Genomic DNA, 14525 nt, shown 5'->3' with positions numbered 1-14525 from the left:
ACAGCCACCAATAAATTAACATTTTAACACACACACACTATTAATTTCTCAATTTCTTATATACACGAACTGCTGTAAAATGCAGACTATAGCAGAAGAACTGATTATGGTTTGGCACTGGTCTGTATGTACCCCACAGGGGTTTCAATTTCTGCAACACACCCGAGTCATTAAAAGTGCAAACAAAAACGGTTATAAGTTTTCTTCAAACAACAGAGTTTTCCATATTACCTAAACTAAGATCTTCCCAATTCTGTACCTCTGTTCCTGCAACCAGCAGTTCATTCATCTCAAGGCTGTTTATTTGCATCTGTGGCTGTGTGTGGCAAGGCTGAGGTATTGCTTGAAGGAACCAATTCATCTTTGAGCAGCAGTGCTAAAGGCCCAAGAGTGTTCTAGTGTGCTTCAGGGCCACCTCTTCAACAAGTCTCACATTCATGGTACCTTGTTCCACAGAAGCCATCTGTCCTGAGAAAAATAATGGCATATATTAATAGTTAGTATAAGAGCCCCGTGGCACAGAGTGGTAAAGCTGCAGTACTGCAGTCCAAGCTCTCTGCTCACGACCTGAGTTCGATCCCAGCAGAAGCTGGGTTTAGATAGCCAGCTCAAGATTGACTCAGCCTCCTTTTACCTTCCGAGGTCGGTAAAAGGAGTACCCAGCTTGCTGGGGGGGAAAGTGTAGATGACTGGGGAAGGCAATGGCAAACTACCCGGTAAAAAGTCTGCCGTGAAAACATTACCCCAGAGTCGGAAATGACTGGTGCTTGCACAGGTGACTATCTTTTTAACACTGATAATGATATTAGCCAAGCATCTGAGCTAAATACTTGCTCTCACCCTATGTCTATGGTTGTTGACCCCAAGTTGTTGCTCTTGATTTTGGCTGTGCTGTCACTGACAATCCAGTTAGATAATGGAGGTGATTTTGGTTGCAGAACAGCCACTTTTCTAAGGCACTGTTCCTGTCCCATCACTAGAATACGGATGGGACAATCATATGCATAAAGCCAGTCCCACAGTTATTTCCCAATGTAGCAAGAACAACGGAGGTGTCCACTAGTACAGGAGCTGCCGTATGTAATCAACGGATGTGCAGCTAGAGCATAGGGAAGCAGTCCTTCACTGGTTAACCTGCCCTCATCTGTAATATGTGCAGCAGACCAGACACTGACTATATTTTATAAACCACCTTTAATGTACATCCATAAGGATTATGGCACTAGGTAGTGTTAAGGAATCCTGCCTCACTTAGGAGATGCTATAGATAAGAGTAAGGATTGACTTTGGAACCATAATAATCTTCCAATCCAACTGGAGCCCAAAACATGTTCCAATGAAGAGGATCAGGAGAAACCGAGGCCATTTTGGCTGCAGCCACTTATGCAAGGTCTAATTCCTGTCCCAGTACTGTAGGAAGATCGTTACCTTGATGATCCACTTCTGTCAATATGGTGACCAAGTAGCTGAGAGGAAGAAACTCATTTTGGGCTGATGATCTGTCCACTAGTGACATATTGGGCTGTGAAAGAAATGCATTTTCGCCTAAACTTCTGGATTTTAAACATTGCATTATGAAAGATCATGAATCCTTTAACATATAGACTTCAATTTATCCAGCACCCTTCAGTATCCTTTTTCACAATATGCCACTGCCCTCCTTCCCCAATACCACACACACACACACAGAGGTTTTTGAACCATATGCCTCCTTTGCCCATCAAGCAAATAAAGCTTTACATGTAGCCATGCAACCATGGAGCATTGTGGCTGAGGCTGAAGTTTGGCAACTTTTGTCTCGATATCTGATTCAGCTCTTACCGATTTATTCCTGAGGTTCTCAAACAGGAGTTTAACATAGTTCCGCACCACAGTGGTGGAGCCAACGGGATGACTGGGCAGCTGACCAACCTTGTTACCATTTGCCTGTATAACAGAGTAAAATAACAGTGGGAAGCCAAAAAGCAAATGCAACAAATACAGCACTGATACAGGAGCTGTTGCACGGGGGATGTTGATTAAATTGGCCTGTTAAGATAATCAACTGCAATGACATAAACCTCAGTTGCAAATCTGTGAATATCTCTTTACCAACACTGATAGATCTCTGACAGCAGAAAGCCACTTCCCTCTTCCACAGGCAAAATCTTGCTTATCAACATGTGGCCACCTAGCAGCAACTTTGAACCTGCATCCCATTAGCGGCCAAAAGTTCAAAGGCAGACCTGCAGAGGATTTGCTAGTATGGATCCCCCCCCCCCCCCAAACATAAAGCCCTTCCTGTCTGGAGCCGAACACTCACATAATGAGCCCTCTGGATGGCTTCTTTTCCATCCGCCTTCCTGCCACTGAACCAACCACAAGGAAACCACGGACCATATTCACACAACAATTGAGTCCGTGAATGACAATTAAATATCTTTATATAATCATTTGCCACAAGCACTTATATTAATTAACTCACAATACTGGATAGTATTACCAGATAACTAACATACATGTAATTTCCACATACAATCACTGAAACAAAAAAAACAGTCCTTAAAGCAGCCTATGACTTCACACGAAGAAATCCATTTCCCGCTGACTCCAAAGACGACAGTATGGTAGTAAGGCAACTAACTCAAAGTAGCTTGAAGGGTGCAACGCCTCCATAGCGTCTAGATAAATTGGCAACTGACTTGCAACAACTTGAAAAAGTAGTGGCACCTTGTAGATAATGCACAGTGGCTTGACAAAAGGCAGGCACTGACTCAAAAAAGTTTGAAGGGTGAGACGCTTCCATATTGGCTTGATAGGTTGGCAACTTATTAAAGGAGATGCGTTGTAAATGATTTGCAAACACTTGAAGAGGAGTGTCACCCGGACCGTAGCCAGAAAATTTTAGGTGGGGGGGGCACGGAATAAAATTTCTGATGAAGGGGCCCCCCGCTCTGGCGGCCCCCACTCTCTCCACCACTGCTACTCTGGCGGCCCCGATCTCCCCACTGCTCTGGATTTTAAAAGTACATTCAGGTCTTACTCTGGCAAAAAAACCCCAACCCTAAGACATGAGGGCTTTTTAAAAAATTGTACTCCACCATCTCCAGGTCTAACCTGGAGCCTGGCATCGTAAAGCTTACACTGGGATTCCATTCCTCCCCCTCCCCCTTGATATTTTTGTTTTTAAAAAGTGCATCCCAGTCTGGCTCTGGCAACCCCAAGCCCCCTACAGGAGTCTGGGTGGGTTTGTTTAATTGCATCCCAGTGGGTCTCCAGTCCTAGCACCTCTTGGATTCAACCCCCATTCCACCCCCACCTCCCAACAATGTGCGATTCTAAACGTGCATCCAGGTGTTGCTCTAGCAAATAAAACCTCCCCTTAGGATGTGAGGGGCTTTTTTGATTGCACTGCACCATCTCCAGGTCTAGCCTGGAGCCTGGCACCTATTCCACAGGACCCCCCCCCCTTTAATGCTTCACCATTAAACTTGCATCTATGTCAGTGCCTTCTCTGGTGTGAAGAACTCTTGGATTCAAGTTGCCGATTCAGGAGGAGAGGCAGACAGCAAAGGCAGGGAAGGTGCTTGCTTGCCGGCTTAGAGACCAGCATGCTGTGTTTGGAGGGAGGGAGGCGTGTTTTGCCAGCAGCAACAGCGTTTGTTTGTAGGTGGGTCACAGTCAGAGCAGAGTAGGAACAGTCAGCCTTGACTGGAGGAAGTCTTGCTGGAGCCGCTTGGCGATTGGATAGCCTCCCTCCCTTCCTGCATGCTTTGCAAACGGCAGGAAAGAGCAACAGCAACGGCAGTGGGCAAAATTTGCTCAATTAGAGCAGCAGCAAGGAGGCAAATTCTTCTACTGCAGCAGCAGCTTTAAGCTACAAGGCGGCAGCTACGAGGCAAATGCTGAGAAGTCATTATGCACGGTGGTGAGCTTGACTGAATGGAGGGGCCACGTAGTTGGAGGGGGGGTTGGAAGGTGGGGCCGTGCCCCCCACCCATGGCTACAGGCCTGGTGTCACCTCATTTGTTGCCACTACTATAAATTCTTGTAATTTTGGAGACTCTTCTGTGTTTGTACTTGAAAAAGGGCCCAAAACCCAACTGGGTATGTTCATTTTAAGAATATCTTCAAATTGTTCATTAAAGTCAGAATGGAGAGCCTCCAAGTGTTGACAATAGGTAAGGCAAGTTTTCATAATGTTTTTCTACTGTTGATAAATTTGGAAACTGGCTGAATTCCCCTCATCCTAAATTTCATTTGTACATAAGAAGTTTTGCCACAAATGTGGACATAACAGGTTTTTGTTTTGATTAAATTTACCTCATTGCCTTGGAGCTGTAGATTTGTTTCATTAAAATTATTAAACTAGTCTGCCAAATAAGCTGTCTTTTTTTGAATCATTTAAGTTGGCTCTTTGTTTTCTATGAACTCTAGCACTGAGTCAAAGAGTTTATAAAACCCATCCAAACAGGCACCTTTTCATAAGAACATAAGTGAAGCCTTGTTGGATTAGGCCAATGGCCCATCCAGTCCAACACTCTGTGTCACACAGTGGCCAAATACACACACACACACACAGTGGCTAATAGCCACTGATGGACCTCTGCTCCATATTTTTATCTAACTCCCTCTTGAAGCTGGCTATACTTGTAGCCGCCACCACCTCCTGTGGCACTGAATTCCACATGTTAATCACCCTTTGGGTAAAGAAGTACTTCCTTTTATCCGTTTTAATCTGACTGCTCAGCAATTTCATTGAATGCCCACGAGTTCTTGTGTTGTGAGAAAGGGAGAAAAGTACTTCTTTCTCTACTTTCTCCATTCCATGCATAATCTTGTAAACCTCTATCATGTCACCCTGCAGTCGACATTTCTCCAAGCTAAAGAGCCCCAAGCGTTTTAACCTTTCTTCGTAGGAAAAGTGTTCCAAACCTTTAATCATTCTAGTTGCCCTTTTCTGGACTTTTTCCAATGCTATGTTATCCTTTTTGAGGTGCAGTGACCAGAATTGCACACAGTATTCCAAATGAGACCGCACCATCAATTTATACAGGGGCATTATGATACTGGCTGATTTGTTTTCAATTCCCTTCCTAATCATTCCCAGCATGGTGTTGGCCTTTTTTTATTGCAATCGCACACTGTCTTGACATTTTCAGTGAGTTATCTACCACAACCTCAAGATCTCTCTCTTGGTCAATCTCTGCCAGGTCACACCCCATCAACAAAAACTTGTATTTGCAGCTGGGAATTTTGGCCCAAATGTGCATTACTTTGCCCTTGACCACATTGAACCTCATCTGCCATGTTGACGCCCACTCACACAACCTCAACAGATCCCTTTGGAGTGCCTCACGATCCTCTCTGGTTCTCACCACCCTGAACAATTTAGTGACATCTGCAAACTTGGCCACTTCACTGCTTACTCCCAACTTCAGATCATTAATGAACAAGTTAAAGAGCATGGGACCCAGTTCTGAGCCCTGCGGCACCCCACTGCTTACTGTCCTTTACTGCAAACACTGCCCATTTATACTCACTCTCTGCTTCCTATTAATTAGCCAGTTTTTGATCCTCAAGAGGACCTGTCCTTTTACTCCATGACTCTCGAGCTTTCTAAGGAGCCTTTGATGAGGAGCTTTATCAAAAGCTTTCTGGAAGTCAAGATAAACAACATCTATTGGGTCTCCTTTGTCCACATGTTTGTTCACCCCCTCAAAGAAATGTAACAGGTTAGTAAGGCAAGATCTTCCCTTACAGAACCCATGCTGAGTCTTCCTCAATAACTTGTGTTCATCAATGTGCCTACTCATTCTGTCCTTGATAATGGTTTCTACCAACTTTCCCGGTATTGAAGTCAGACTGACTGGCCTGTAATTTCCTGGATCTCCTCTGGAACCCTTTTTAAAGATGGGGGTGACGTTTTCTACCTTCCAGTCCTCAGGAACGGAGGCAGATTTCAATGAAAGATCACATATTTTTGTCAGGAGATCCACAAGTTCAACTCTGAGTTCTTTCAGAACTCTTAGATGTATGCCATCCGGACCTGGTGACTTATTACTTTTTAATTTGTCTATCAGTTGTAGGACCTCCTTTCTTGTCACCTCAATCTGACTCAGGTCTTTCAACACCCCTTCCAAAATAAGTGGTTCTGGAGCAGGCAAACACTTCTCATCTTCCACAATGAAGACGGGGGGGGGGGGGAATGCATTCAGCTTCTCAGCCATTTCCCTATCCTCCTTCAGTAATCCTTTTACCCCATGGTCATCCAAGGGCCCCACTGCCTCCCTGGCTGGTTTCCTACTTCTAATATATTTGAAGAAATTTTTATTGTTGGTCTTTATGTTTTTTGCAATATGTTCCTCATAGTCCCTTTTTGCCTGCCTGATCACAGTCTTGCATTTGATTTGCCACAGCCTGTGTTCCCTTTTACTAATCTCACTTGGACTGGTTTTCCACCGCTAAAAGGAGTCCTTCTTACCTTTTACAGCTTCCATTACTTTGTTTGTTAACCATGCAGGCCTTTTCTTATACCTGCTTGTGCCTTTCCTAACTTGTGGTATGTATTTTATCTGAGCTTCTAGGATTATAGTTTTAAATAGTGTCCAAGCTTCCCCAAGGGTTTTGACCGTATTTACCTTTCCTTTCAGTTTCCTCCTCACATGCCTCCTCATCTCAGTGTATTTACCCCTTTTAAAGTTAAACGTGGTTGTGGCGGTCTTTTTGGGCAACTCCCTATTTACACAAATGGTGAAATCAATAACATTATGGTCACTGCTCCCAAGCGGCGCAATCACTTTCTCTCACCAAGTCTTGGGCATTACTTAGGACTAAATCCAGGATCGCTCCACACCTGGTAGGTTCTGAGACCATCTGCTCCAAGAAACTCAATCTCTTTCTCTCTACCTGTGAGGATACCAAGTTTCAGCTTTTCTTTTTCAGTATTGTCCAGCTCTTTAAAAAACAAAGACACCTAGCAAGCAGATATAAGACTCGAAAGTTACCTCAGGAAGCCTTGTGAGAATACCAAGTTTCAGCTTTTCTTTTTCAGTATTGTCCAGCTCTTTAAAAAACAAAGAAAAACACAGCAAGTCATTTCATTTATTAGCACTCCAGAAGTACTAACCTTGTAATGACTTAAGAGCAACTATTCCCCTCTGTGGAAGTTCCACACAATTTGAGTTCTGAGTGTCAAGAATTATTTCAAAGAAGGTTCATGCCAACACCGCACAGTATTTGTAGGTAAGTGGTGTATGTACAAAGCTGCTAGTTACCAGGAGCCAAAGTAAAAGTTTAGAGGAAGGTTGGTATTAAGCCTTCCAACTATAACAGAAAGCAATTTTTGATGTGATATTGTGTGTTTCCTGTGACAACCAACAATGTCGCACCTAGAAGCACAATGAGGTCATGTTGCACATTTCCTTAAGTATGCATCATGTGAAAAAATACAAATGGAGTCACAATGTTTGTTAGCTACAAACACCATTATGTTTATTTCCACCCAACTGCCGATATTTAAAAGTAAAATTTTATTATACTGAAGGGGATCAAACTAAACTCTTTCTGGGAAATTCCAAATTTGAAGACATTACAAAAACCTCTTCGTTTCAATATTTTAGATTTATCTTTATTTTAACTCCCTCCATTCTCCCTTTTAGGAGGTAAAGGGAGGTGCTTTAATAAGTGAGAAAAAGGAGCATGTGAGGCAGATGCTGACGTGGTTCCCTGTTTTAGGTTTTTTTTAAATTTTATCTTACTTAAATTGTTCTAATCACTATTTTCTCCCTTTTTATACCTCAAAATTTTAGTTGTAGGGGTTGTACTGGGTTGTAGGATGGGCAGGGAGGGAAATTAAAGCCCATGAAACATTTGGTTTAGATAAAGTGATAAGGAGCTTCTTATGAGCCTCTCTCTTCTAGCTTGGCATTCAGTCAACTATTTTACACCATATTTTACCTTTGTTTTTCACCTTTCCATAGAATAACAGAATCACAGACTTGGAATGGGCCATACAGGCAATCTAAAATGAAAGTAAGGATTTTTTTACAGTAAAGACTTGTTCAGCAGTGGAATCAGCTACCTAGTGAGGTGGTGAGCTCCCCCTCACTAGCAGTCTTGAAGCAGTAGCTGGACAGACACTTGCCAGGGATGCTCTAGACTGATCCTGCATTGAGCAGGGGGTTGGGACTAGATGGCCTGCATGGCCCCTTCCAACTCTGTGATTCTATTATTCTAACAATACGTTCTGGCTTTTTGCTACCAGAACAGGGAAAGAGTTATACCTACTAACTCACTCTAGGCAGCATCAAGAAAAGGTCAAGCTGTCCACGTCAGTGCCAGGGGTAATGTGACACATAGTCAAGTGCAGGAGTACTTCCAAACAGCAAAAACTGTTGAATACAACATAGTCTATACCAGGGGTGTCAAACTCATTTGTTACGAGGGCCAGATCTGACATAAATGAGACTTTATTGAGCCAGGCCATGTTGGGCCGGGCCATGTGTGTACTATTGAAGATTAGGTAGCAGAGATATATAATAAAAAAACTTAAAACATGCTTAAAACATTAGTCTTAAAGGAGCTTTCTTTGTATTTCTCCTATGAGATCCAGGGAACTGGGCAAAGGAAGCTCTAGCTCTTTCCTTCCTTCCACAGGGGACCAGGAGGGGGAGGAACCTCAGACAATAGATGGAAGAGAGGCTTGGCTCAGTAGCTCTGTTGTGTGATTGAGAGAACCTGGCAAAGCAAGCTCTGCCTCCCTCTCTTCCTCCCCAAGGGAGGAGTCTCAGTCAATGGAGAAAACAGAGGTTTTGTTCTGTAGTTCCTGTGTGATTGAGCAAGCCTGGCAAAGCAAGCTGTTATGCAGAAGGAAGCAAGAGAGAGGGAGAAGGAAGCAGATGACAGCCAGTTGCTTGGGGGCTGATAGGAGCCCTCCAGGGGCCTGATGTGGCCCCCAGGCTGCATGTTTGACACTCCTGGTCTATAAGGCAGAACTTTAAGTATCCCATTGTCTCCTAAAATGGTAATCTCTAATGCGTCAGTTCCTAAATCAATTTATGATTTTTAGAATATTTCATTTAATTCCTGTTCAAACAGAAATAACATAAATGGGAACCAAATTGCCAGAAAATTATTGTAAGCTTTCTCAGAGTATAGTTGCATAATGCCAATAGTAATCTTCACCATAACAAAATAAGACCAAATATGAGTAAACCAAGTATCGATGTGAGGTAGTGAAGGATTTTTCCAATGAGCGGCAACAGTACTTCTTGCTGTAGGAAGTAAAATAGAGATAGGCTCATTATGCTCTTTATTTCCTATAAGGGTTTTTTGGTAGTCCAATAAAAAAACATCAGGAAGGAATTTGAGAGTGCAATCTTAAGGGGGGGGGGGGGCAAAATCCTTTGGAAACAAACCAACACTTGCGTAAGTTATGCCGGCACAAGGCCAGTTACACTGGCGTGGAGGTGACAGGCATTGGCCCACCTGAGCGGCTCCCTGCCCGCAGCTAGTGGTGCCTGGGGGCTGTGCCCGGGTGGAAGCAAGAGTCTGGCAGAGATGCCCACGGCGGCATGGAAGGGGGTGGAGTCAGGGGCACAGCCAGGATTAGTTGGCTCCCTAAGGACTTCAGAAGAAGAAGAAGATAGAAGATATTGGATTTATATCCCGCCCTCCACTCCGAAGAGTCTCAGAGCGGTTCACAATCTCCTTTAACTTCCTCCCCCACAACAGACACCCTGTGAGGTGGGTGGGGCTGGAGAGGGCTCTCACAGCAGCTGCCCTTTCAAGGACAACCTCTGCCAGAGCTATGGCTGGCCCAAGGCCATGCTAGCAGGTGCAAGTGGAGGAGTGGGGAATCAAACCCGGGCCCAGACACGCCCCCCAGGAGGCATGTAGTTATGCCAAGGAAAATGTTGGCGCATTCCATAGGTGCCCGTGGATCCAGAAAACAAAGTTTACCCCCACCACTGCACGAGCACACAACTTTACACCTGTAATTAAAATAATATTTTGATGGATCCGTTTCCAAGAAGACACCATGATTGGGTAAGACCACCATATCTGGAGGAAGTCACCCATCTGACCACATTTCCTGGTGCAACAAGGAGAGTTTATTGAACATTTTGCGGAGTCAAGTTGGCAGTAAATAACAACGGGTTGTGATTTTTATTATTTGAAATTTTACATTAAAGATTGGAGACCTAAAGGAATGGGATTCTCAATTCCCCCCCTCCCCAATCTTCTGGTTTATGTCTATTTGAGAGATCTTGTTGCCAATTCTTTTGCAAGGGTAAAATTTCAGAACTGTTTATCAATAGAATTTTATATAACTTAGAAATAAGACCTTTTGAATTTTGTTTAATATCCATAAGTTCATATTCTGAAAGAGGTTGTGATAAAGCAATTTTTACTTAAGGTGAAGATAAGGTATGTTTTAGTTGTAGGTAAGAAAACTACTTGACTGTAGAACCTAGCTTCTTTCTAGATGAGTTTTATTTTCTAGATGGGTTTTTTCAAGTATATTATTTTCAAAGGCTAACTCTCTTAAAACTTTGAAACCTTCTGTTTTCGAAGTTGATACATATTACCATCATGTTGAGAAAGCTCTGGAGAAAACCATAATGTTTTGTCAGTGGTGAGATAGGAGAAATATTTGGCACAATAATTTGTCTACATTTCCCACCCACCCCAATAATTTCCATGAAAATTTCAAGGTTTATTGATCCAAATTTCAGAATAGAGAATGTAGTGATTCTCTATTCTGAAATTTGGATTGACAGACCTTGAAATTTGCAAGTATCCTTTTAATGTTACTGATCATACACTGACTTACTATGAGAACAAAAGATTTGTTTTGAAACAGGAAGGACACCGGGCATCTGTTTTCAACTTATCAGGTCAATGTTTTTGGACTGTATATATTTCAGTGACATTTGGCTAATCATTATATGTTATCAGTTATATGTAACTGGAATGTTTATTGGTTTTAAGGTTTTAACTGTTTTAAATATTTAATTGCCTATATATTTAAAAGTGTTTAATTTTATGTTGACCAATTTTTGGAAGCCGCCCTGAGCCACTTGTGGGAAGGGCGGGATATAAATCCTAAATAAATAAATAAATAAATAAAAAATTATTTCTGGATATCTGTTGTATACCTTTGAAATTTAGTAACTGGATAGGAAGTGCATTTCTTGTATAGTGTTTCGGATAATTATTACACAGTGTGCTGCATAACTCTCCTACCGAATGCTGCCTCTGCTGAGGTGAATTGATTAACTTGGTAGTGCCAAGTGAAGGAGTGTACTGACTTCCATGTAGCTGCCCTGCAAATTGTCTCTAGGCACAGAAAGGCCCTGTAGCTGCACCCCTCCAAGAGTGTGCTGTAATCCCCTAATCCCGGAGCCTTGGATTCCATGTCGGGAAGCGGCGTTTTGGGGGTGGATTCAATAAAGATGCCCCTCTTTAAAAGCATTTTAACATACGTATGTTGAACTAAATATTTCTCTTTCCTGGTACCCCATACCATTAAAATAGCTGCTACCCATCTATTCAAGATGCTAGTACTAAGCCCCTTGCTGTAAGAAATTTAAGATCTCACCCACAGGAACTATCAAAGGGTTGGACCCCCGTCTAAACACCAGGAACAAAAAATCTTCCAGGTATTGCTGTAAACTCTGTTAGTAGACCCTTTGTATCTGGCTTCAAAAAAGGCGTGATTTGTGTTAATTGTATTAAGCACTCTTTATCTCCTATATACTTCTTAGTGTATAATGCCATTAAAGGTTGTTATTGTTGAACGGATGGGATGGGATGGGCATGGAATCTTGCCCACTGCAGGATTTCCTGGCACAACACCAGCATCCCCAGAAGTTCAGCTAGGACCAGGATTTCCACTGACCTTTTTTCTAGAATCTGTGTGAGAAGGTGCTGTATATTTTGTTGTCTTTCCAGCAATAAGAAGACTCTGTTGAGTACACTGTCTATCTATACATCCAGATGAAGAATTGATTGCATTGGTATTAAATTGCTCTTTTCCAGGTTCATGACAAAACCATGTACTCTGAGCTCCATCATGATGTTCAGTGCCTCTAACGTCTGAGTGGAGAAGGGTGTTTTGACCAGGATGTCTAGGATATAGGAACAATGACACCCTGGACCCTCAGGTATGCCATCAAAGACACCAGAACCTTGATGAACACCTTTGGTAATAACTTCAGCAAGAAGGAGAGGGCCTGATACTGAAAACAATTCCCATTGTATGCAAATCTTAGAAACCTGTGATGAGACTGTTTGATTGGTATATCTGACAGATCAATGGAACATATGAATTCTCCGGTTTGAATGGCAGACACTATAGACCTGTGCTTGGTATATGAATTGATTATTACAGAAGCGGTTGGAACTTAGTAACTGTGGATAACTTTTTGCTCCTCCATAAGGAAGTTTACTTGAAACATGCAGATTAGCTGGCAAGCAACATCAGAGGTGGTTAAGATGTCCTGTACAAGAATCCAGTTTTGACACTACTTAAAGAAGAAACACAGAGACTTTGGCACAAGCACTTTATTGGGATAATATTATATATAATAATGTTGGAATGAATTGACTATGAGATTGGACATCACTGTATAAGAATTGTGGCAATTACAAAACAAGAATTTCATAATAGTAATCAGACCACAGTTTATTAATTGTATATCAACTTGTCTTTCTGTGGTTCTCTTCATTGTATATAAGGTCTTAAGGGTAACAGATGCTGTTAACAGACACTGAGATAAAACCAAGTTCAGGTTCTATGAGACAAGGGGACAACAACCAATGAAACTTGTGGCTCACACAAACAAGCAAATTGGCTAGCAGCTTATTCCAACCAGGCCTAGCTCTCCAGATTTACAAAAAGATATATCTCATGATCTGCTTGTCAATACCCTCCATCCAGAATTTGGCAACTGGTATTTTACCCCTCCATAACTGTAAGAATAAAATTAGCTTGGTTTGAAAGACAGTAAGAAACGGAATGCTTTTTAAACTTGTGTCTTGCCCCCTTAGAGGAACATCATCTTTTATTTGATACAAAGTGCACTTTACCTTTCAAGAGTTCCAAAGCACATGTTTCTGTCAGGCGCAGCACTCCTTGATCAATGTAGAGCAAGAGGGTGTGCAAAGGGAGACAGCGCACTCCCAGCCCCAGATGCAGAGTATGAAACCCTGCCGTGAAAGAAATAGCAGACTGTTTGAACAGGAATGCAAGATTTCTTACTGGAACAAAATGGCAGATGCTGCAAGGCAGATTTTTTAGTTAAAATTATCCCTGAATACCATTATGACGTTTTGGGTTCTAATTTAAAATAGGAACTGCTAATAAATATTTAAAACACTATGTGTGTAAGTCACCACAAACACATACACACCCCTGAGAAAATGGGTTTAAAGTTACATTAGTTTAGACTTAATTCAGCCAAACAGTAGGGAAAAACTTATACTGGGAGAATATTTGCCTCTAAAAAATTGCTTGTAGAGTATCAATTGATATTTTTTTCTGAAAAACTGGAGAGCATCTGTTTGGGATGACATAGGCCTAGTCAATCTTCCATTAGGCTAAGAGTAAAGCCACCCTGAGGCATTAGTAGATAAGATTAGCATTGCCTTCCTCTGCCAAATTCTTCCGCAGCAGGAAGATCCACAGAACAGTTAGGCAGGCTGGCGAGGACATATTTAACTGTATTGCAAGTATGCTTCAGCCTTAATCACCTCAGCACTGATGCTAGCTGTGATTGAGGGTGGATGATTTCCCATCTAATCAGGATCTGAAGTCATTTCAGACCCTTCTATTCCATTCAAATTAGTGTCAAACAGCCTTCCAAACTAAGACTCAGTAAAATGAAACTCTTTCTCTTTCACATGCATGGAGAAAATGTGCTGTCAGTTTTTAATATTTCACTGCATTTAATATACACTTGTAAACCCCTTTGCAGAATATGCCTTGACCCGCGTTCACTAGTGCATTCATCTATCTTCATACAATATACAAAAAAAGCATTAAGGAAAGAGTTCAGCACTGCTTCTTGTCAAATTTATTTTATTTATTTATTTTATCAGATTTATATCCCGTCCTCCCCTGATGGCCTCAGGGCAGCTAACAACAACAAAAAATTAAACCACATAAAACATTAAAAACAAAGTATGCAATAAAATCAATCATACAGTTTACAATCATTAAAACCAAAATGTGCATTTCTGATTGGTGTTCTTGATTCAGTTATAATGATTCAGTTGGGTCACTGATGCCGTGGAATAATAGCTACCTCCCTTCAGCTGCTAAAAGCGAGTTTAAATCATTCAGTTTTACAGGCCCCCAATGTGTTCAGGTATTGCATTCCACAAAGCAGGGGCTATTACTGAAAACACTCTGGCTCTGGTGATGGACAGTTGAGCCTCTTTCAGTACAGGGATCTTAAGGAGGTTTTGGGACCCTGAACAGAGTGCTCTCTGGGGCACATATGGGGAGAGGCGGTCCCAAATGTAGGCAGGTCCGAGGC

The 14525-nt window shown here is 42.1% G+C and overlaps 1 protein-coding gene across 1 annotated transcript in view; it reads right to left on the bottom strand.

Moving 5' to 3' along the window:
- Positions 1-290: 290 nt before the first annotated feature.
- Positions 291-14525, bottom strand: part of GSAP (gamma-secretase activating protein) — a 113486-nt gene continuing 99251 nt past the window's right edge. Inside the window, 5 exon segments of the mRNA XM_060246070.1 lie at positions 291-463; positions 1429-1522; positions 1822-1926; positions 6987-7045; positions 13075-13194. Coding sequence (XP_060102053.1) covers positions 291-463; positions 1429-1522; positions 1822-1926; positions 6987-7045; positions 13075-13194 — 551 coding nt within the window.

The sequence above is a fragment of the Heteronotia binoei genome, chromosome 8 (assembly GCF_032191835.1).
Source record: "Heteronotia binoei isolate CCM8104 ecotype False Entrance Well chromosome 8, APGP_CSIRO_Hbin_v1, whole genome shotgun sequence".
Taxonomy (NCBI): Eukaryota; Metazoa; Chordata; class Lepidosauria; order Squamata; family Gekkonidae; genus Heteronotia; species Heteronotia binoei.
Note: the sequence above shows the minus strand (reverse complement) of the source record. Positions and strands in the feature narration are given on the sequence as shown.